This window comes from Palaemon carinicauda, chromosome 1, assembly GCF_036898095.1.
Source record: "Palaemon carinicauda isolate YSFRI2023 chromosome 1, ASM3689809v2, whole genome shotgun sequence".
In the NCBI taxonomy this organism is placed as follows: Eukaryota; Metazoa; Arthropoda; class Malacostraca; order Decapoda; family Palaemonidae; genus Palaemon; species Palaemon carinicauda.
In genome coordinates this window covers 210099858-210123241 of record NC_090725.1, presented here as the reverse complement: position 1 = coordinate 210123241, position 23384 = coordinate 210099858, and the positions used below count along the sequence as shown (strand labels likewise).

The 23384-nt window shown below is 44.7% G+C and overlaps 1 protein-coding gene across 3 annotated transcripts in view; it reads right to left on the bottom strand.

Annotated features, from left to right (window-relative positions):
- The window catches only part of LOC137653734 (N-methyl-L-tryptophan oxidase-like), a 334229-nt gene that overhangs the window by 104404 nt on the left and 206441 nt on the right, over positions 1 to 23384 (bottom strand). For all 3 annotated transcript variants that reach the window (XM_068387367.1, XM_068387351.1, XM_068387361.1), the window contains exon 7: positions 1366 to 1448. In XM_068387367.1, coding sequence (XP_068243468.1) covers positions 1366 to 1448 — 83 coding nt within the window. The remainder of the gene's footprint in view (positions 1 to 1365; positions 1449 to 23384) is intronic.

Sequence of the window (23384 nt, the reverse complement as noted above, 5' to 3'; positions counted from 1 at the left end):
TCTGGCCGACAGTTGGCGCTGATGGGCACACCCGCAACCTGTATAGCGATCGCTGGCAAGTTTTTTACAGTTTTTTGTCTGTCGAGCAACAGAGTTGCAGCTATATATATTCACCGGCTAAGTTAAATATTTAAAAACTATGTACACTATAATTTATTGTAAATTACTTTTACATCCCTTATTGCATTTATTTACCATATTCTGCAATTGTGAAATAAAGTTTCTATTTTATTACTTGTGCGTCTCAATCCGCTCCTACTTATACTATGAAATACATGGTTGTCATAGTTTCATTATCCCCTTTTCTTTTAAAAAATGATGAAGAATAATAGGTTCAATCCATATTATATACTCACCTATGCTATGTAATATTCCTAACTGAATACTTACTTGCGCTATACCTTCAAGACCAGATCGTTCTCTTGTTACAAAATACAGTGCCTAACCACCACTTGTCTGTCATTGAGAATGTTCCTATATGAATATCAACCATTCTGTCTTGTCTCCGAGTTCTTCACGTTCTCCCCGCAAGGTGGGTAGCCCTTCGATGACCACTTTGATCTTCAGCATGGTCCGTTGGGACTTCTCTGCCAAGGTGGGCAGGAAGTTTCATCCCCACGGAACCTCTATCGAGGTCACTATGCTTACCCTATTCAAAGCCCTCGGCACATACACTACAAGGGGAAATCTACCACGATACATTGATTCTCTGGTATTCTTCCATCAGGACGCCATAGCTTGAGCCCAAAAAACGGATTTTGAGCGAAGCGAAAAATCTATTTTTGGGTGAGATAGCCATGGTGTCCTGATGGACCCTCCCTGCTACTTTGTCCAGCCTTTCAGGCCCCACCCTGTCCTGCTGTATCATGGTGATCGGCAAGCAACTGGCATCAGGATGAGGACGGACGTGACGTCATTTAGCAATGGCGCCCGTTTGTTTACGTTTCGAGTGCCAAAAGTAGCCACGGACGAGTATAGCTGTGGAACGGCTCCCCAGCTATTCTCCGCCCCTCCACATCGAAGTGTTAACTCTATGTGGGGTGCAGATAGCTATGTGGCGCGTTAATACATGCGTCCCCTGTTGATATACGATGTCTTAAAGGGAAACCATTAGGATACTCGCTCCAGAAGTTAGAATTCTGTGATAACCTGTGGTTAAATTCTCTGGGAATTTCTTAGTAGTTATATACCCAAGGAAGCTACCAATAAGGAACCTTCCATCAGGACGCCATGGCTATCTCACCCAAAGATAGATTTTTCGCTTCGCTCAAAATCCGTTTTAAAGAACAGTTTCCTTAAAACAAAATAATGTCAAATAACATGTTTAATGCAACCATCATCTCTTAGTATAAAATGTTACATTACCATCTGGATATTGAATAGGAGGGATGATGTAGGCTCCATCAAGTGTGTCAAAGCTGAATCTGGTTATAATTGATGGCATACACCTTGAAAATAAAGAATACATACCATAAGCAACACATTAATATGTTAAAAACTCAACCTAATTCATATTGTCAAATAAATAAATATTACACCTGTATTCCAATAAATATTACAAATGAAGAAATTATTGCTCAATAAATATTTTTACTTTTAAACAATTTCTTCAATGCAATCATCCCAAAACATTGTCATCGTATTCTAAAGGAAAGATGATCAGTATATGGCCCAGGTAGCCTGGCAAGTGTGAACTAATTTCCTTTGGTTCTCTGAAGTTAGCTGATCCCTCTATGTAATCAGATCCAGTAGCTGGAGGGACAAGAAGAGAGCAATTTAAATAGAGCAATGGGTTTAGATCTAGAGAAAATTTTTGAACATTAATTCTCTTAGATTTGGATGACACATCTACCTCTCATAACCTGAAAATGTGCAAAGATTCCGATGATGACTTTAATCATCCTAAAAGGGGTTTTGATAAAGGAAACCCATATTTTATGAAAGGTAATGTTATATGGTCCCAAGGACTTTCTCATTTAGGTTGGAAAAAGGAATTCAATACAACAGGATATACCAAAGAAATATAATTTTCCCTGACCATAGCCCCTGTATCTATGTGCAAGCACGACTCATGTGTATTAGGGAGACCCACGGGTTCAGCCTCTCTATAATCCCATCATAGCACTTTCTATGCTAAATTTGTCTGCAGAACAACAGAGCAGCAATGGAAAAGCACTACTACTCCATGATAATACAGACAATGTTACTCTAGTGTTTATTTACTATTATCTTTTCCTGATGAGAATAGGTCTCAAATATATCCCTTCTCTTTTCACGAGTCTAAGGAGGTGGGATGGTGTTGGGTACCAGAGTACCTCCCAAAAAATAAGGAATTTCTTTGTCAAACCATCTTTTTTGGGGGGAAGTGTAGTCCACAAGGACTAGTACCAGAGTATAATGAAAACAGATTCATAAGCTTAAAAGGCCCACTATATATATATATATATATATATATATATATATATATATATATGTGTGTGTATATATATATATATATATATATATATATATATATATATATATAGATATATGTATGTATATGTATATCTATTATATATATATATATATATATATATATATATATATATATATGTATGTATATGTACATGTATATCTATTATATATATATATATATATATATATATATATATATATATATATATATATATATATATGTGTGTGTGTGTGTATGTATATGTATATGTATATCTATTATTTATTTATATATATATATATATATATATATATATATATATACACAACAAGATAGGAATTGGAAAATCTAACATTTATCAAATTGGTAGTTAATCGAGGGTATATTATTTCATGCAAGGTTCGATTTTCGGGAATGAATACCATCTCTTTCAGTCATGAGTCGGCAATATTTTTCCAGTCAAATATTCTAAACCTTATAGCTTTTCTTTACAAAGTACAGGGTATAGTATATTAAAACATTATTTTTGTTTAGCCTGTGAGTTTTAAGAGTTTTCACATATGCAAAGTTAAATTTTTCGCAAAGAATAGCATCTCTTTCAGTAACATGGTAATATTTTTTCATTTATATATTCTGAACACTAAAGCTTTTCATTAAATAGTACAGGGTATATTAAATCACTATTTTTGTTTAGTATACACATACATATACCAAGGCACTTCCCCCAATTTTTTGGGGTAGCTAACATCAAACAAAGGATAAAAAGGGGACCTTTCCTCTACGTTCCTCCCAACCTGACAAGAGACTCAACCAAGTTCGGCTGGTACTGCTAGTGTGTCACAGCCCACCCTCCCCCGTTATCCACCAGAGATGAAGCTTCATAACTGAATCCCCTACTGCTGCTACCTCTGCGGTCATCCAAGGCGAGTGGAGGAAGCAGCAGGGCCTACCGGAACTGCATCACAATCGCTCGCCATTCATTCCTATTTCTAGCACGCTCTCTCTCCTCTCTCACATCTATCCTCCTATCACCCAGAGCTTTCTTCACTCCATCCATTCACCCAAACCTTGGCCTTCCTCTTGTACTTCTCCCATCAACTCTTGCATACATCACCTTCTTTAGCAGACAGCCATTTTCAATTCTCAACATGGCCAAATCACCTCAACATATTCATATCCTCTCTAGCTGCTAACTCATTTCTTACATCTGTTCTCACCCTCACTACTTCATTCCTAACCCTATCTTCCATACATCACAGTTGGTACAATCACTTTCTCATACAGAACTCTCTTTACATTCATGCCCAACCCTCTATTCTTTACCACTCCCTTCACTGGCCACCCAACATTTTGCATCCTTCACTCACTCTCTGACGTACATCTGCTTCCACTCCACCATTTGCTGCAATAACAGACCCCAAGTACTTAAACTGATCCACCTCCTCAAGTAAATCTCCATTTAACATGACATTCAACCTCGCACCAACTTTCCTTCTCGAATATCTCATAACCTTACTCTTACCCACATTAACTCTCAACTTCCTTCTCTCACACACTCTTCCAAATTCTGTCACTAATCGTCCAAGCTTCTCTTCCGTGTCTGCAACCAGTACAGTATCATCCGCAAACAACAACTGATTTACCTCCCATTCATGATCATTCTCGTCTACCAGTTTCAATCCTCATCCAAGCACTCGAGCATTCAGCTTTCTCACCACTCCATCAACATGCAAGTTAAACAGCTATGGAGACATCACACATCCCTGTCTCAGCCTCACTCTCACTGGAAACTAATCGCTCACTTCATTTCCTATCCTAACACACACTTTACTACCTTTGTAGAAACTTTTCACTGCTTGCAACAACCTTCCACCAATTCCATATAACCTCATCACATTCCACATCACTTCCCTATCAACTCTATCATACACTTTCTCCAGATCCATAAACGCAACATACACCTCCTTCCCTTTGGCTAAATATTTCTCGCATATCTGTCTAACTGTAAAAACCAGATTCATACATCCCCTACCTCTTCAAAAACCACCCTGTACTTCTAGGATTGCATTCTCTGTTTTATCCTTAATCCTATTAATCAATACTCTACCATACACTTTTCCAACCACACTCAACAAACTATTACCCCTTGAATTACAACACTCATCTCATCTCCCTTACCTTTATATAGTGGTACAATACATGCACAAACCCAATTTACTGGTACCATTGACAACAAAAAACACATATTAAACAATCTCACCAACCATTCAAGTACAGTCACAGCCCCTTCCTTCAACATCTCAGCTCTCACACCATTTGTTAAGTACAGAATATATAAAAATCTAATTTTCTGTTTTACATGTGGGTTTTCAGACATAGGCTAGGTTAGTTTATTGGCAATGTATAGTTTCTCTTTCATTAATGAAGCGGTAATATTTTCTATCATGTACTTTTACACATTAGCTTTTCTTTTGCCGAGACTTATTTTTGTGTAGTACTGGTTATGTAAAACTCCATTTTTGTCTTACTTTGGGTTTTCGAGGTTTTCAAACGTAAGTTAGGTTCTCGTCATTGATGCTGTAACCTCTCATTCTGTCACCAGTCGGCAATATTTCTATTTACATATTACTGTATTGTTTTTCATTTCTCTTGTACTTTATAAGCTCTTTGCTTTCTCAGTACAGATAATATTTCTAGTTACTGCAGTTATTCGGTATATATGAGTTTTCATAACAATGTACAATAAAGTAAACACAACTTACAAATCATTGTTTTACAAACATAAAAATGTTTAAAAATCACAGAAGGTACAACAAAGTAAATCTAACTTACAAACAAATAATTGTTTTATCAACATAATAAATCATGAAAATTTCCTAACATGAAGTACATTGTGGAAAGGAAATTGATTAAAATACTGTGGAAAAATATAATACTACTGAAATCACAGAAGGTACAATAACCGAAACGAAAAATCACTTTTATGTTTAACAACTGATAAATATTCTTGAAATTGATGAAAAGGAAAATAAATTACCGTGTACTCTACTAATTATTTAAATCTACATACAAAGTCATTTAAATATATCCTCCTCACTATTGTAACACTCAAACATGAAGATAGGATCATCAACGTCTTCATCGTTGGTTTCATGAACAGCTGATGGCCCAGGTAAGCGAGAGTCTGGGATATAGATAGGAGTTGTTGACAGAGAGAGGGTCAGGGCTGAGATAAGGGTTGTATTCATAGAGGGGTTCGGGGTTGAGATAGGGGTTGTTGACGGAGAGGATGTCCTAGTTCTGCTTAAATAACCCAAAATAGATGTTTGTTTCGTTTGCTTTTTTTCCCGTATATTTCACGATGGCAACTAAGTCCTTCATTTGCAAATCTTTCACATCGTGTTAAATGTCCCACGTTCGGGTCCATTCCTTCCAATATTAACAAATGTCACCCACTTTCGCGAATGCTTCTACCAACTTCTTACAAGTGAACTTTTTCTGTCCTAAATCTGTCTTTTCTAACTGTTCTGACTCTTCTGATTGTCGTAATTCTTCCGGTTCAATCAAATCTTCATTATTCAACTAGCCTTCAAAATAGTTTACTAAATTTTCCACATCTTTAACTTCCACTTCTAACATCAACACTCATGCAAGAGACACAGTTTTGTTAATTATCATTTCTAAGTTTTCATCTCTACTGAACCATTCAAAGTTATCTACGTATCTTTTTAAACACTTTTTTCCAAATCCCTTACATACATTTCTCAGTTACTTTTCGCCACGATGCCTCAACGTTCCTTATGCAGTGAAGATTATTATAATTTTTCCAAATATCCTCCGTTGCTGCTACCGCCTTCCCGAAAGTCGTGTGTAAATAATACATCTTAAAGGTTGAATGGCATGCTGGTCCATTGGTTGATGAATTGATGTTGCATTTTTGGATAAATAAACAACTTTCAAATCGCGATACAAGTCATCAATATGTTTGGGGTGGCCAGGAGAATTATCTAACAACCATGAAAGTTTAAAAGGCACTTGCTTTCAAGGCAATGTTGTTTGGCTGCTGGTATGAAACAATTGATAAACCAGTCTTAAAACAAAGAAAATGTCACCCATGCCTTGCTATTAGCTCGATAAAAGTCTGGCAGCGTGTTTTTGTTTATATGCTTGAAAGGATGTGGATTTTTGGACCAGTAAATAAATAGGGGCTTTCATTTGTGACCAGCTACATTGCCACCTAAAAGCAATTTTACACGATCCTTAAACTCTTTGAAAACGGGGCATACTCATAGCCTCTTTATGTAGATAAGTTCGCTCTGGCATTTTCTTCCAGAACAATTCCGTTTTGTCCACATTAAAAAATTGCTTTGATTGATAGTCTCCCTTTTCAATTATTTTATCCAAATTATGAATAAACTCCTCTGCTGCTTGAGAATCCGCACTTCCAGCTTCTCAACAAATACTTCTGTTGTGTAAATTAAATCTGCGATGAAAACGCTGAAACCAATCGTTGCTAGCCGTGAATGTTTCTGTGCAACCTTCACCTTTACGTGACTTCAACGTGTCGAATATGCTTAATGCCTTGTTTTGTATTAAATGGAGGCAAATCGGGACACGTTTGCTGATTTGATCGCTAAACCAAATGGACAATTTCTCCATTTCATGAATTAGGCCTTTTCTTTGCCTCAATATCAACGCGTTGTTTCCTGCCTTTTTGCCATCTCCCTTAAATGTTCCTTGTCCTTGAGTATCATCGAAATTGTAGAATGCATGGGATCATACCACTTGCAATAGAATTCATCTTTATTCCGCCTTCATATTGTTTGATTATTTTCAATTTAGTTTCGATAGTAATTGACTTTCTGAGAGAGAGAGAGAGAGAGAGAGAGAGAGAGAGAGAGAGAGAGAGAGAGAGAGAGAGAGAGAGAGAGAGAGGAGTGTGTGTGTGTGTGTGTGTGAATAAACATCCCTGAAATTTGAAGAACTCTGATTCCCCAAGATGAGCTATTTTTACTGCTAAAAGCCCATCCTAATGAATTTTTTTTTTTTTTGATAAATTGCTAAAAAAAATAGTCCTATTTTTAACAAACTGAAATGTTCACAGAAAAATTGCTATAACCTTTTTGAATATTGGTCAATTTTTCCATTCAAACATTGAAAGATATTAAATCAAATTGACTACAAACTGGATACTCATTTATCAACATCTTTGCATACTAATGTCAAATCAATTTTCTAAAAAAAAAAAAAAAATAGAAGCCTTTTTTCTCAAGACGAAATTTTCAGAAAAAAATTTTCCTACTATTTTCAATATCAAATGATTTCTATCATTTTCGCATGAAAAGATAGAGAATTTTATAGACTATATACTGTACACTTTTGAAAAAACAAAAAATTCTACATAAAAAATGGCCGTCATTAAAAGTAATTTCTATACTTTTATAAAATAATACATATAAAAAACTAAATAAAATATGGAACTTTCCTGTGTACAACTTTTAGAATATTGAATTATCTTTCAAATGGATTTTCAAATGAAAGGAATCAGTTGATGAATAAGAAGGTAGTATGAAATTGAAGCAACCCCAAAAAGGGATTTTGACGAAGGAAAAATCTATTTCTGGGGAGAGACCTGTGGCGCCCGGTGAAAAGTCCTTCTTGTATATCTCTTCTGATAAAACCTTCCAATTATACCAAAGAAAGATAAAAGCATGGAATGCTGAGGTTACAACCCTCGCGCGAGCACCTTTTGGGTGTCGTGTATAAAGCAAAGGCGCGTGAAATCCACTATTCATAGGTTGTCTTCCATTTAGTTAATTCCTTCGTCAAAGGGATGGGCCGATACAAAGGCCCTAGACACACCCCCATCGCCGCACCACCCACGCCACGACGCGAGCGCCATCTGAACAACATCCTTCTGTATTGGCCATGATGGCTTGGAAAGGAAAGGGTGGGATCATGTAAAATAAGGGGAAGGGTTTCACCGGGCGCCACAGGTCTCTCCCCAGAAATAGATTTTTCCTTCGTCAAAATCCCTTTTCTGGGTCGACCTGTGGCGCCCGGTGAAAATGTACCAGAGAATGCCTTCCAAGCCCAACAATAACTACTAATTTAATAAGGGGAGAGAAACAACACCATGTAAAGAAAATCATATATAATTAAGGTAAGTAGGCATAAAACATAAACTAGCCACAGGGCATAGTGAGAGTAAGGATAAACAAACATGATAACAGGGAAACCTCTGAGTATCAGAGGAAAACATGCAACAAAACTGACATGGCTAAGAATATCCCAACCTTATAACAACGGAAAACAATAATAGTTACAATCATATTAACCTAATATGTAATATACTTAGGGCTAACGAACCACCAAGGAAGCGGCGTCGTGGTGCGAGTGGCGGGTAGGAGGGAGAAGAGAAGAGATGGATGAAAGGAAGAACAAAAGATCAATGGGGAGAGATAAGGCTCCCAGCTGCAACCGTTGGGTATTTAAGAGCCTGTAAGTTCTTTAGATAGTGGCGTTTGAAGACCATAGGAGATTTCCAACCCGTGTACTTCTTAAGGTTATCAAAGTCCATATTCTGGAAATAGTTGATGGAGGTAGCTATCGATCGGATATCATGAGCATGGGGAAATGATCCCGGATTGGCTTGTTTAATGAAGTATAGGATCTGTTGCCTAATGCCACGTATGGAAATGGTACCTCCTTGTTCTCTGATAAACAAGGGGCCAGACGATCGGGTAGCAGTCCTGGCTAAAAAGGCCCTGAGAGTGGTGACCGGACATAGAGAAGTATCTTGGAGAAGAGGAATAATCTTCCAAGGGGACCACCTATTTTGGGGGTCCTCGTTCTTAGCTAGGAACGCCCTGTCTGGTGAAAGAAGTACCTCACCTGAAGGGAGGAAATCCATGTTCTCTGAGTTTCGTGAGAGAGCTGCTAGTTCTGAGATTCTGGAACCCGAGGCCAAAGCTGTTAGAAATAAAGTCTTCCTAAGAAGAGTGATATAAGAGCAGGATTCGTTGTCCGTGTCGGAGGCCAGTTTGAGGACATCATTTAGAGACCAAGAGACCTTTTGAGGACGAACCGAAGGTCGAAGCCTAGCACATGCTTTTGGAATAGATGAGAAATAAGACTCCGCGAGGTTAATGTTAAACCCAACCAGGAAGACTTTCCTCAGAGCTGACTTAATGGTGGTTATAGTGCTAGCTGCTAGGCCTTTGTCAAATATGGACCTAAAGAAGGAGATGGCTAAATTAGGAGTCATAACCGAATGGTCTGAAGTCCTTAAGAAATCCGCTAATTTCTTAACAGCCGAATCATATTGGCGAATCGTTGAGTCCCTTTTGTCTGATTCTATAAAGAGGACATTATCTGGGTCGATGTTTGCGTCCCTACGTGCCGCAAACTTCATGAAATCCACAAAGTTAGGGTTTTGGCTATCCTTGAGGAATCTGACACAGTCCGAGTTTGGACCACCTGGGTCAGTTTGGGGAATGGGATCCGGAAGGGACGGAGTTTCAACTCGAGGAGGAGAGGAAACCAACTGCTCTTTGGCCAGTGAGGTGCCACTAAAGCTACTGCCCCGTTGAAGGAGCGGAGTTTCTGCAAGACTTTCAGTAGAAGATTCACTGGAGGGAATAAGAAGATCTTCTGCCAATGGTTCCAATCCAGGGTTAATGCGTCCATGGCATAAGCCTGAGGGTCCAGGTTCGGTGTCACATAACATGGGAGTTTGTGATTGAGTCGGGTCGCGAATAGATCTACCTGGAGACCTGGAACCAGCCTGAGTATCCACCGGAAGGAGTGCATGTCCAGGGACCACTCCGATTCCAGTGGGCTCGTCCTGGATAATGCGTCTGCTATCACATTCTGGACTCCTGCTAGGTGAGTTGCTGACAGGAACCAGTCTTTGTCAGCTGCCAAGGTGAAGATAGTGACCAGGATCTGATTCAGGTTGGGTGATTTGGACCCCCCCCCCCCTGTTGAGGCAGTGGACTACGGCCGTGCTGTCTGAGACTACTCTGATGTGGGTCGACCTCGGAGGGGAGATTCTCTTCAGGGTCAAGAACACCGCCATGGCTTCGAGAACATTGATATGGAACTGTCTCATGGAGGGTGACCAAGAGCCCTGAAACATCTGATGTTGGGAGTAACCCCCCCAACCACTCAGAGACGCGTCGGTATGAATTGTCACTTGTGGAGAGGGGAACTGTAGAGGAACCGACTTGGAGAGGTTCCTCCGATCGGACCATGGTTGTAGTCTCATTTTCAAGACAGAGGGGATCTTCGAGGTCTTGTCTCTTAAAGGTATTGTCGCCCTCTTTCTCCAAACTCGATTGATGTCTTTGAGTTTGGCTTTTAATAGGAGATCGGTCAGTGAGGCAAACTGGAGTAGGCCGAGGATTCGTTCTAAAGCTCTTCTGGACACCTGTTTGTGTTTGAGAAAGTTCCTGACCTTGGAAGCTATCTCCCTCACCTTCTTGGGAGGAAGGGCGAGCTTGTGCTTTGAGAGGTCCCAACGGATGCCTAACCATTCGAAGAGGCTTGATGGTTGTAGTCGGGACTTCCGGAGGTTGACTTGGAAGCCCAGTTTGGCGAGAAAATGGAGTACCTTCGACGTAGCTCTGTTGCATTCCTGGTGCGACTGGGCCCAAATGAGCCAATCGTCCAGATAGGCGACGATTTGTATCCCTTGGTGTCTGAGTTGCTCGAGCACCGTCTCCCCCAGTTTCGTGAATACCCTGGGGGCAATGCTGAGACCGAAGGGCATGACTTTGAATGCGAAGGCTCTCTTGCCGAGACGGAAGCCTAGGTAAGGAGAGAAGTTTCGAGCTACTGGGACATGATAATAGGCGTCGGTAAGATCGATAGAGGTGGTGACGGCCCCACAGGGAAGTAAGGTCCGTACCTGAGAGATAGTCAGCATACGGAACTTGTCGCAAAGGATGTAAGAGTTGAGCTTCGACAAGTCCAGAACTACCCTCAACGCCGACGAGTCTTTCTTCGGGACTGTAAACAGGCGGCCTTGGAATTTCAGGGATCGAACCCGCTTGATTGCTCTCTTCTTGAGTAACTCCGCCGTGTACTCTTCCAGGATGGGAGTGGGTCTCTGGAAGAAGGTCACCGGTGGAGGAGGGGATCCCTGTGACCATTTCCAACCCAAGCCCCTTGATATTATGCTGTGAGCCCATGGACTGAAGGTCCAATGATCCCGGAAGTGATAAAGTCTCCCTCCTACCGGCATCACATCATTGGGAGGGAGTGAACTTAGGGCCCCTCCCTCCACGGGAATCCCTTGCTCTAGGCCCGCCGCGTTGGCGGAACTGTCCTCTACCTCTGAAACTCCCTCTTTGGTATCCACGAAAGGAACCGGAGGATTCGTAGGCAGGGTTGTATGCAGGTGAGGGCATCCAAGAGGGGTTGGGCTGTGTACCAGGGGGAGCAGCGAGGTAGACTACCTGCTGAGGAGGCGCCTGTTGTCGAGAAGTCGAGGCCGCGGAAGGCTGTGGGGACGAGGTACCCCGGGCCGCCTTGTAAGGACTAAACCTCTGCTTCTTCTTGAAGAACGTGTGTCTCTGGGGTTCGAACCTCTTTTTGGCTGAGACCCCACCTTACCTGCAAATTCTGGTTTGCCCTCGCTGCGTCCTGAAGAACCTTATCCACCTCGGTCTGAGGGAAGAGGGTCTTACCCCAGCAGGAGGACGCTATCAGTCTGTTCGGCTCATGCCTGATGGTGGCCTCCGACAGAACGAACTTCCTGCAACTAACCCGAGCTGACCAGAAGTCATGGAGATCTATTTGGTAGGATAGCAGCTGGTTCTTTGTGGCGACTCTGAACAGCGTTTCCTCTGGGTAAAGAGATGCTAGGGACTCCATGGAGGTGATGGATTGCAGGGACCTAGCAAGTCTAGTACGGGTCTCGAACTCAGTTTTGAGAAGACTCTCTATTAATCTGGGAAGCTTCTCAGAGAAAAGAGTAGAGGCACAGTCCGGGTCTAGTTTCCCCACCGTGAAGGTAGAAGCCGCAGCATCCCAGGCTGCCGAGGAACCCGGAATAAGCAAAGAGGTGGGGTCCGTCTCCTTGAGAGCCGGCATGGAAGAGCCTTCTTTGATGGCCTGTATAGTCAGCTCTGTGACTTTGTCTATGAGTGGCAAAGAGATGGAGGCCGTTGTCGTAAAAATAGTGTAGGAACCTTTGTGTGGGGTGGGGTGAGCTTGGAGTTAATACACCCCCACTCTGATAGTATTCTGGCCCAGATAGCCTGGGCCTGCTCTTTTGGAAATATGACCGTTTCCTTCGGTACCTTGTCCATACGGACCAATGCATGTTCCTTTAACCGTACAAAACCATTGAACGGGAATGCTAGGCCCGGGGGATAGAACTCCAGGTCCTCTAGAGGGCGGGTGCCCATGCCCTCCAGAGGTAGGGAACCATCTACGAATGGAGCATGCAAAGCAAACCGCCAAGGATTGTTTTTATCGAAGGGCGGCAGCTTCGATGCGTCTGGGGCAGAAGGGGGAGGAAACTGAGTTCCGGCGCGGATCAGAGTAGCCATCATATCCTTAATCTCTGTTATTGCACCAGAGTGATGTTGAACTTGATCCCTGACCAATCCTTTGATCAGTTGGATGGGGAGGAGATCAGCCCAGGGTACCTGAAAGTCACCCGTTGGTTTTTTCTTGGATTTGGTAGACTTAGACTTCTTAGGAGTAGTGGTTTTACGAGGAGCAATATGAATATCAGGAGCTGTCGAGGGTCCGTGGACCGGTGACGTTGATACTGGCAAAGCTGAAGTCTTATAAGTTTGAAGTGGCTTCACCTTGGGTCGTACGGAGGCAGAGGAATCCCGAGGAGAAGCCTTAGAGTTATCAAAACCTAGAAAGGAAGAGGTAGGAGAGGGAGTAGGAGAGAAAAGGGTTTCCACCAACTCGGCACCACTTACCTGCTCGTCCCTGGGTTCTACGTCTATATCCAGACCCGCCATGTCCATCGGTACGAGGGGTTCGTCCTCCACGGAAATGGTGGCCCTGACTTCTTCAATTAAAGGGGCAGCAAGGTCAGGGGAGACTGCAGCAGTAGTCGAGCCTGGAAAGAGACGGGAGGCCATGTCCCCATCGAGGAGATAGGGTGCGCCAGACGGGGCATTCCTGCCAAAGCCCGACACCCACGGACGAAGAGTAGCCCTTGCTGAACGAAGAGAGACATCATCGGCCTGTAAGATTTGCAGTGATTAGTGATGGAGGAGGGGGTTTGCCCTCCCAAATATACTGTGTATATCATATTCATGTCTATATTAGTGTCTGCCAACAAGAAATAAGGAACAAAGGGAAAACCCACTTACATCATCATTCAGCAGAACTGACGACAGCTCGTAACAGAGCGAGCACAAATCCGGGAACCAAACTGGTCATGCCCAACGGGGTCGCTGAACGAGGCAGAGCATCCTTCAGCAGTACAACGGGCCTTCTGTAAAAGAAAGGAGACATGAGTCTGGTGTTTCTTGAAACTCTGATAAGGGATAAAAAACCTATTATTTTAGAGTTCCGGCACTCACTGAATTCCCTAAGCACCCATATTGCATTGACCAAACAACTGAATATTAACTTTAAGTTGATACCGCCCCATACCATTGTTGGCACTTTAATATTCAATTGTCTGTATATTTGTAATGCACCCAATGTCTGTTAATGACATAAGGATAATTAACTTAAAGCAATCCGCCGACCTCCAAGGGTCGGGGAAGCAGTGACATGCCCTTAAAATAAATATAAACACCAGCCTTAGCTAAAGGCAAGGCAAATATAAGTGTGAAGTGTATGGGCGACCTCCGGTGAAGCCGGAGCTCCGGTGAGGCCGGAGCGTAATGAAATGTCCTGAATAAAGGAGACTTAGCTAATTAGCTAAGGCAACTATAAGTGTGAAGTGTTTGGGCGACCTCCGGTGACGCCGGAGGATAATGAGATGCCCTGAATAATTCAATTGTGGCTAATAATTCAATTGTGAAAGATAAAAAGCTAAGCCGCAGCTAAAGTCTAAAGCTTAGATTATAGTAAAGCGTATTTACGATCTCCGGTGAGGCCGGAGGGAGAAGAAAGGTCCTGAATAATTATTGTGAATAACAAACACAGTTGTAATAACAAAGGCTATTGTGGATATGGCCGTGGCCTGAGACCGAAGTAAGGGCCACCGGAGGGTCGTATCTAAACAATATGAAGCCCGTCCCATGTAGTAAACAATATAAATATAACAATAGAACGAAAGTTATTGAGAATCCCTCATGGCGGAGTATAACTCAAGGCGGAGTGGAAAACGTTCATAACTACTCCCGAGCCGTAACGGGGAGAGGACGAAACACGGACCAAAATAACGCTAACAATTGAAAAGTCACGAAAAAAAAAAAAAAAAAAACTCGTAAGTTATCATCCACCCAGAGGGGGAGAGGTAAGGGAGGGAGAACCCGCTGAACGCACAAAACGGAAAACGGGAAATCCGCTCCCCCAACGGAGCTAAGAAAGAAAACGAGAGAAAGGGGTAACTCGTGACTGCGAACAGAAAACGGGGACCCCAAGCTCTTGCTCTCTTAAACACAAAAACAGGACTAAAAAACACACAACACTATTATAAACGTATAAAATAAACCTGTACATCCATAAAACACTACGATCGAAGAATAACAACTGCTAAAACTTAAAATAAATAGCACAGTCGAGTGACGAACGCCTCGGAGGGGCGGGTACTAAACAAATACAAAGCTAAATCGCTATCTCGTTCGTAGGCTGGACTTACTAGCAAAAAGTACCATGAGCATAAATACACAAAAAAATAAAAATAAAAATAATAACGGTTCTAAAGGCATAAGGCCAGGGACTTAACCAAGAACCTAAGTGACAGAGTACTAAACGGGCAGACAAAGATGAATTCCCAAACAAGTGAACAAACAATGGCCGCCATGAAAGGCCAGACGGGAATAATAAAACAGACTATACTGGATATAAAACAAAAGCCCGGTATAATAAAATACTGTCAAAACAAACTATGGTACTTAACATTGGAATGTGTGAAGATGGAGCTTCGGACATGACAAAATAAATCCACGATTGATAAAAAAGACCGAGAGCACAACAAAACAATTCAACACTTTGTATTCAAAAAAGAAGGATGTTGTTCAGATGGCGCTCGCGTCGTGGTGTGGGTGGTGCGGCGATGGGGGTGTGTCTAGGGCCTTTGTATCGGCCCATCCCTTTGACGAAGGAATTAACTAAATGGAAGACAACCTGTGAATAGTGGATTTCACGCGCCTTTGCTTTATACACGACACCCAAAAGGTGCTCGCACGAGGGTTGTAACCTCAGCATTCCATGCTTTTATCTTTCTCTGGTATAATTGGAAGGTTTTATCAGAAAAGATATACAAGAAGGACTTTTCACCGGGCGCCACAGGTCGACCCAGAAATAACATTATTTCAGTGGGGCCGAGTCGCACCCGTTAAATCACCTTAGGCGTTGCCAAAGATGACATACCAAGAGTCCTTCCTTAGGGTTACTCTTGCTCCTCAAAGTAAATGCCTACCACAGATCTACACTAAGCACATAGGAATGATTGCAAATAATTATGACCCTACAAATGGCACAGTGTGTGTGAATAAGCAGCCAATTTAGGCATAAACCAGTTGCATTGTCCACCCTTTCCCAGGCAATTTACGTACAGTAATTCTACTTCATCTAAATAATGAGTGACGAAAAACTTTTAAAATTGTGAGTAAAAGTAAAAGAATTAAATGTTGTTATAAGGTGCAACAGCACGTCCACACTAGTTGCAGACGAAAACCAAAGTGAAAAATATTTGACAGGAGACTCGAGTAGCCACCTACTTTCATTAACTACCTCATTAGCAAATTTAACTGCCATTCCAGCTGCACTGAAAACTTTCCATATTTTAAATGACAAAGGTTTGTATACTTCCAGAAACAAAAGAAATTTTGCTACAAAAACTAGCTGTATTTTAACTTTATACTATATCTTTTTAAAGTCTACTTCTTTAAAGAAGACTACCATAATTAGTCAATTATATGAAATGCTACAATATAACCTGATAAATGACAAATTCGGAGATAATTTGTATTTTTCCTAACCATACAAACCTTAGCTATTTACATGGGGTATTACTTTCGGCGTAGCTGAAATGACGAGCCATTAGATTTTTAACGAGGGTCAACTACCGTCTCGCTAGCTAGCGAGGGGGTAGGGGAGGGGTAGCTAGCTACCCCTCCCCCCTCACACACCGGTGAACTGATTCACTTCGCTTAGAGGTAGGACTTGCCTTTAGGGACAGGGCTGGCGGGCAAATATCTGTAAATAGCTAAGGTTTGTATGGTTAGGAAAAATACAAATCATCTCCGAATTTGTCATTTGTTCCGTAACCGAAATACAAACCACGCTATTTACATGGGGTGACTTACCCCTTAGGAACGGTGGAAAGTCCCAGCCTTACTGGCTTTGGCTTTGCCTGGGGGCTCAGAATCCGAGTGAGCAGCACTCGAGAAAAAGAGACCCTGCACCTCGCAAGTTCCTTGCTCCGCAAGGAACGTGCGACCTACATAAGCTCGTGTGTGGAGGGATGAAGTGAGTTTTGTCCTAGGAAATTGACCTGAAGTCCCTTAGATGAAATTCTAGGCTAGGACATTCCCAATACCACCTCGTCAGGGTATGGGGGAAGCGACAGTATTATCTTAATACTAGGAACACAAGGAAGCATGGTTTACCTGCAGAGGTTTGAGGTCAGCTATGCGGAGAACCCAGGATGCTACTTTCCCCAAGAGAGGGGAGGATGAAAAAAGAAGTAAGGGCCAGACATACTTCTTTCATTCATGCAGTCTAAAACCAGGTAACAATGCCCTCAACCTTCTGCTACCTGTCCATTAAGGAGCCTGAGGTTAGACCAGCTGTTGTGTAGCCACCACAGGGCCGATAGAAAACGTATCGAAGCTCCTGTGGGTCACGTCCTGCAGGTAGTGGGCTGTGAAGGTCGTTTGACGCTTCCAGTCTCCAGCTTGTAGCACCTGCGTCACAGAAGAGTTCCTTTTGAAGGCCAGGGATGTTGCGATGCCTCTGACGTCGTGTGCTCTAAGGCGACGTGACGGAGGGTCTGGATTCAGGGCGTGATGGATGACCCTTCGAATCCAGGCTGAAAAGGTATTCTTGGTGACCCTCCTCTCCGTCCTTCCTGTGCTCCCAAATAGGGCTTGCACGTGAGGACGAACTGCAGCTGTTCTTTAAGATAACACCTCCGACTCCTTACTGGGCATAGTAGGAGATGGTCTGGGTCATCTGTTACAGAACGGAGGCTCGAAATCCTGAAGGAGTCAAACCGAGGGTCCGGGCTCCAAGATTTTGAGTCTAGTAACCAACTCAGGGACAAACCTGAACGTTACCTCCTCCTCTCCTCTTAAAGGGGCGACGTCGTACGAGAGACCATGAAGTTCGCTGGCACGCTTGGCCGAGGCCAGAGCGAGCAGGAGCACCGTCTTCCAAGTCAGGTGACGATCAGAAGCCTGGCGTAATGGTTCGCAAGGAGGTCTCTTAAGAGCCCTAAGAACCCGAACCATGTTCCATGGAGGAGGTCTCACTTCCGACTGGGGGCAGGTAAGTTCGTAGCTTCGAAGAAAGATCCAGCGAGGAGGAAATGTCTATTCCTTTCAGCCTGCAGGCCAGGCTTAAGGCTGAGCAATAGGCTTTCACCGCCGAGAGCGAAAGGCGCATTTCCTCCCGCAGGTATACAATAATTCCGCTATTGCTGGAATAGTGGCATCAAGGGGAGAGATACCTCTCCCACAACACCAACCACAGAAGACTCTCCACTTCGCCTTGTAGACCCCTGCGGATGACTTTCGCAGGTGTCGAGACATACGCTCCGCAACTTGTTGCGGAATTCCCCTTTCTGTGAGGGGATGCTGGATAGTCTCCAGGCGTGAAGCCGAAGCGATGCTACGGCTTTGTGGTAGATGTTGCAGTGTGGTTGCTTGAGTAGCTCGTGTCGTGGGGGAAGCTCTCTCGGGAGTTCCGTCAGGGGATGCAGAAGGTCAGGGAACCACTCTGCATGATGCCGTAGCGGAGCTATCAGAGTCATCGACAGGTTGACCGATAGTCTGGTCTTGATGAGCACCCTTCTCACCAGACAGAACGGTGGGAAGGCGTAGACGTCGATGTTGTCCCACCGTTGTAGGAAGGCATCTTGCCAGAGTGCCTTGGGGTCCGGGACTGGGGAGTAGTACAGCGGCAGCTTGAAGTTCAAGGCTGTCGCGAACAGGTCCACAAAGTCAGGACTTTGTTGGCTACTAGAGGGTCCAAAGACCACTCGGTACTCACTATCTGCAAGGCTCTGCTCAGACTGTCGGAGAGCACATTCCTTTGCCCGGAATAAAGCGAGCCGATAGTGGTATTGAGTGGAATCGGTTCATCTCAGTATCTCTACTGCAAGATGGGAAAGCTGTGTACCAACTATGTGTCACACAATTGTACATAATTATTTTGTATATATTATGCTTGTATCTGCGCTCTTCCCTCGCACTAAAAAGAACCTGAATGATCATGTCTCCGGTTTTGCTCTGTAACATTGTCTGTCTCTCGAACATGTTATGTCCTGTTGCCTTGAGGTTTTGTATATAAAGGAGAGTGTTCCTTAATAAACAACTCAGTTGATTGCATCCTGCCTTTGAGTTCTCAACCCTCTCTCGGTCCGTCACATTGGTGACCCCGGAAGTCGACTCGCTCCCACCGCCTTCCACCCCCACCCCCTCGCCCCTTCATCGTTGGTACTATGGCGGACTCTACGACAGTTGGTGCTGCGGCCGCTCCATTCAAACTTTCATCGTTTGCCAGCGGAGAGGCGTTTGCTTGGTTTCAGCGCGCAGAAGTCCAGTTTCGTATCAGGGGCGTGACTCGCTCAACCACCAAAGCGGATTATGTTCTCGCGGCGATACCCGAGGACACCTTCCCAGAAATATCCGACTGGCTTTGTGAACAAGGAGACACCCCAATAGCGTATGACGCCCTCAAAACATACCTTCTGCAGCAGTACTCGCCGTCGCCAGCCGCCCGTATAGCAAAGCTTTTTCAGCTCTCGCAACAACCGTTGGGGGACCAAAGGGCTTCGCTTGCCCTCAGGGAAATGACCAGTATCGCTCGCCTTCAACCTGCCTGAGACGGCTCTCCTCGTGAGGTGAACCTACTTCGTGCCCTTTGGATACGCCGTTTACCCGAACCTGTACGCGCTGCCATACCCGATGTCGATAGTTTACCCATAAAGGACTTGATGACCAAAGCCGACGCCCTTATGGACAGCCACTTCAAGACCTCCATCAACGCCTCCACCCCTGACGACGAGGATGCCTATTCAACGTCAACCGAAGCTGACAAGAATGCCGTAGGACATACACGCCTATCCCGTGACGTGCCGAAGCGGCGACAAAGCCGCCCACCACCCACCAATCGCTCGCGCCCCAACGAACGACTTCTACAGCCACTTACTACCTCCCATCCGCCGCAGTTTTGCTACTACCACTTCAGATTCGGGGCAACCGCGAAGAAATGTGCCAAGGATTGTCAGTGGCCAAAAAACGTGTAAGTAGGCCATCGCTTGTGGCGGTGGCCTCCCATGTTTCTAATCTTTTCTTTTTACAGGATGCAGGAACGGGCGTGCGATTTTTGGTAGACACGGGTGCTTGTCCTTGTCGTTCTCTTTTGCCAAGGAAACTCTTCAAGGCACGACGTAGTCTGTCTACATCTGCCGACGTCCGCTTGGTAGCTGCCAACGGATCTGCGATACCCACCTACGGTTACGAGAACCTCACATTATCGTTCGGAAATGGTAAATTCAATTGGAAGTTTCTCATTGCTGACGTCACAATGCCAATCCTCGGTGCGGATTTCCTCTCTCATTTCCACCTTCTGGTCGATGTCGCCCACCGATGATTGGTCAACGCAGACTCGTACTTGTCGACACCTCTTCAACCCGCCCCCTCTAACCTCGCTCTCCACATCAGCGCACCCACGGATGCCTACCCCCACCTCCTCACGTCGTACCCGGAAGTTTTCCGTCCAGAACTTTGCCAAACGCCCACGGTTCCTGCCAAGCACGGTATTTATCACCATATCAAGACGATGGGACCCCCAGTCTTCGCAAAATTCAGACATCTGGCACCGGAACGATTGGCAGACGCCAAACAGACGTTCGCCAAAATGGAGGAAATGGGCCTTTGCCAAAAGGCCTCCAGCCCATGGTCGTCACCCTTACACATCGTTCTGAAGAAAGACGGCTCCCTCCGTCCGTGCGGGGATTACAGGCGCCTGAACATGCAAACAGAACCGGATCACTACCCCCTCCCAAACATTGCCGACGTGACCTCCTACCTGCACAAAGTGAAGGTTTTCTCTACGCTCGACCTCCTGAAGGGGTATTATCAGGTGCCTATGAACCCAGAAGACATCCCCAAGACCGCCATCACCACTCCGTTTGGTACATATACCTTCAATTACTCCTGTTTTGGCCTTCGTAATGCTGGGGCAACGTTTCAACGTCTCATGGATGACATCTTAGGGGACCTCCCTTTCTGTGTATGTTATGTGGACGACATACTTGTGTTCTCCTCCTCAAAAGAGGAACACCTCCATCACCTGCGCATCGTGCTCGACCGCCTGCAACAAAATGGCCTTGTAGTCCGGTACAACAAGTGTACCTTTGGCGCCAACGAAGTGTCGTTCTTAGGGCACCGTATCACTCCTGAAGGAGTCCATCCCCTCCCTGAGAAGGTAGCAGCCGTTCAGAACTTCCCCGTGCCCTCGACCGTCAAAGCTCTGCAGGAATTCTTGGGCATGATCAACTATTATCACCGTTTTCTGCCAGCCATTGCCGCCACTCTTGCTCCCCTCTACGCCTCCCTCAAGGGCAAGCCAAAGGACCTGAAGTGGGGTCCCCTTCAAGAAGCAGCCTTCTGCAATGCAAAGAAGGCCCTATCAACTGCTGCGGCTCTCACTTTTCCTATCCCACACGCCCCTCTCCTTCTCTACACCGATGCCAGCGACGTCGCTATTGGTGCAGTACTCGAGCAGGTGGTCAAAGGCTCGCCCCGCCCATTGGCCTTCTTCAGCAGAAAACTGTCCAAGGCAGAATCGGGTTATTCTACCTTCGATCGAGAATTGCTGGCGGTGCACTTGGCTGTCCGTCACTTTCACCATTTCTTAGAAGGTACGCCCTTCGTCATTCGCACAGACCACATGCCTCTGGTGCACGCCTTCACTCGACAGTCTGACGCCTGGTCCGCCCGTCAACGCCGACATCTCTCCGCCATGGCTGAATACAATTGCACCCTCCAATACGTCCCCGGGAAAATGAATCCCGTTGCCGATGCCCTGTCAAGAAACACGTTGGCTGCCGTTCAACTGGGATTGGATTACAACGCCCTGGCTGAAGCCCAACGACAGGATCCAGAGTATCAAGCTTGTAGGACATCCTGCACGTCCCTCCGTTGGGAAGACTTTCCCCTCGAAGACTCCAACACCACCCTCCTCTGTGACGTCAGTACTGGTAGACCGCGACCTTGGATTCCTGCTCCCATGCGCCGACAGGTGTTTGATTTCATTCACGGCCTTTCACATCCCTCGTGCCGTTCTACTGCACAGCTGCTGAAGGCAAAGTTCATTTGGCACGGCATTTCTAAGGATGCTAAGGATTGGGTCCGCGCCTGTACTTCTTGCCAAACTTCCAAAGTACATCGACACACGGATTCAGGAGTGGGCACCTTTCCTCAACCTCAGCGTCGTTTCGCACACATTCACGTCGACGTTGTAGGCCCCCTACCCACATCACAAGGACATCGTTACCTGTTTACCGTCATCGACCGCTCCACTCGTTGGCCTGAAGCCATTCCCATGGAAACTGCAACGTCCGCCTCATGTACATCTGCCTTACTCTCTGGATGGATTTCAAGATTCGGTATCCCTGAGCATATTACTTCTGAGAGGGGAACCACTTTCACCTCTCAATTGTGGACGTCATTAGCGAATCTCCTGGGCATCACCCTACATCAGACAACGGCCTACAACCCCGCTGCCAATGGAATGGTTGAACGTTTTCATCGCACCCTCAAAGCAGCTTTGATGTCCCGCTGCAAGGATTCCAACTGGTTTACTCAGCTTCCCTGGGTCCTCCTGGGACTAAGGACCACTCCTAAAGACGCCCTCGACGTCTCGGCAGCTGAAATGGTGTATGGCGACCCGTTGGTCGTCCCTGCCGAATTTTTTCCTTCTACAACCTCCTCCGACGATCTCCAGCGCATACGTCACGTCGTGGGAAAATTTTCTCCGTGCCGCCAGACTTACAAGCCCTCAGCGAAGCATCACATACCAACGGACTTGCACTCTGCAACGCACGTCTTCCTGCGCAACGACACTAGCAAGCCACCACTAACGCCCCCTTACACGGGCCCTTTCCTTGTGATCCGACGCAGTCCGAAAGCATTCCTACTAAACATTCGGGGCAAAGAAGACTGGGTCTCCATTGATTGTCTAAAACCTGCTTATCTTCTGCCAGATGACCCGCCTACAGTTCGCCTCTCTAGATCAAGGCGCCCTATTTAACATGTACAGTATGTCATTTTTAGGGGGGGAGCCATGTACCAACCGTGTGTCACACAATTGTACATAATTATTTTGTATATATTATGCTTGTATCTGCGCTCTTCCCTCGCACTAAAAAGAACCTGAATGATCATGTCTCCGGTTTTGCTTTGTAACATTGTCTGTCTCTCGAACAGGTTATGTCCTGTTGCCTTGAGGTTTTGTATATAAAGGAGAGTGTTCCTTAATAAACAACTCAGTTGATTGCATCCTGCCTTTGAGTTCTCAACCCTCTCTCGGTCCGTCACAGTTGTTATGAAAAGGTACCTCTCTG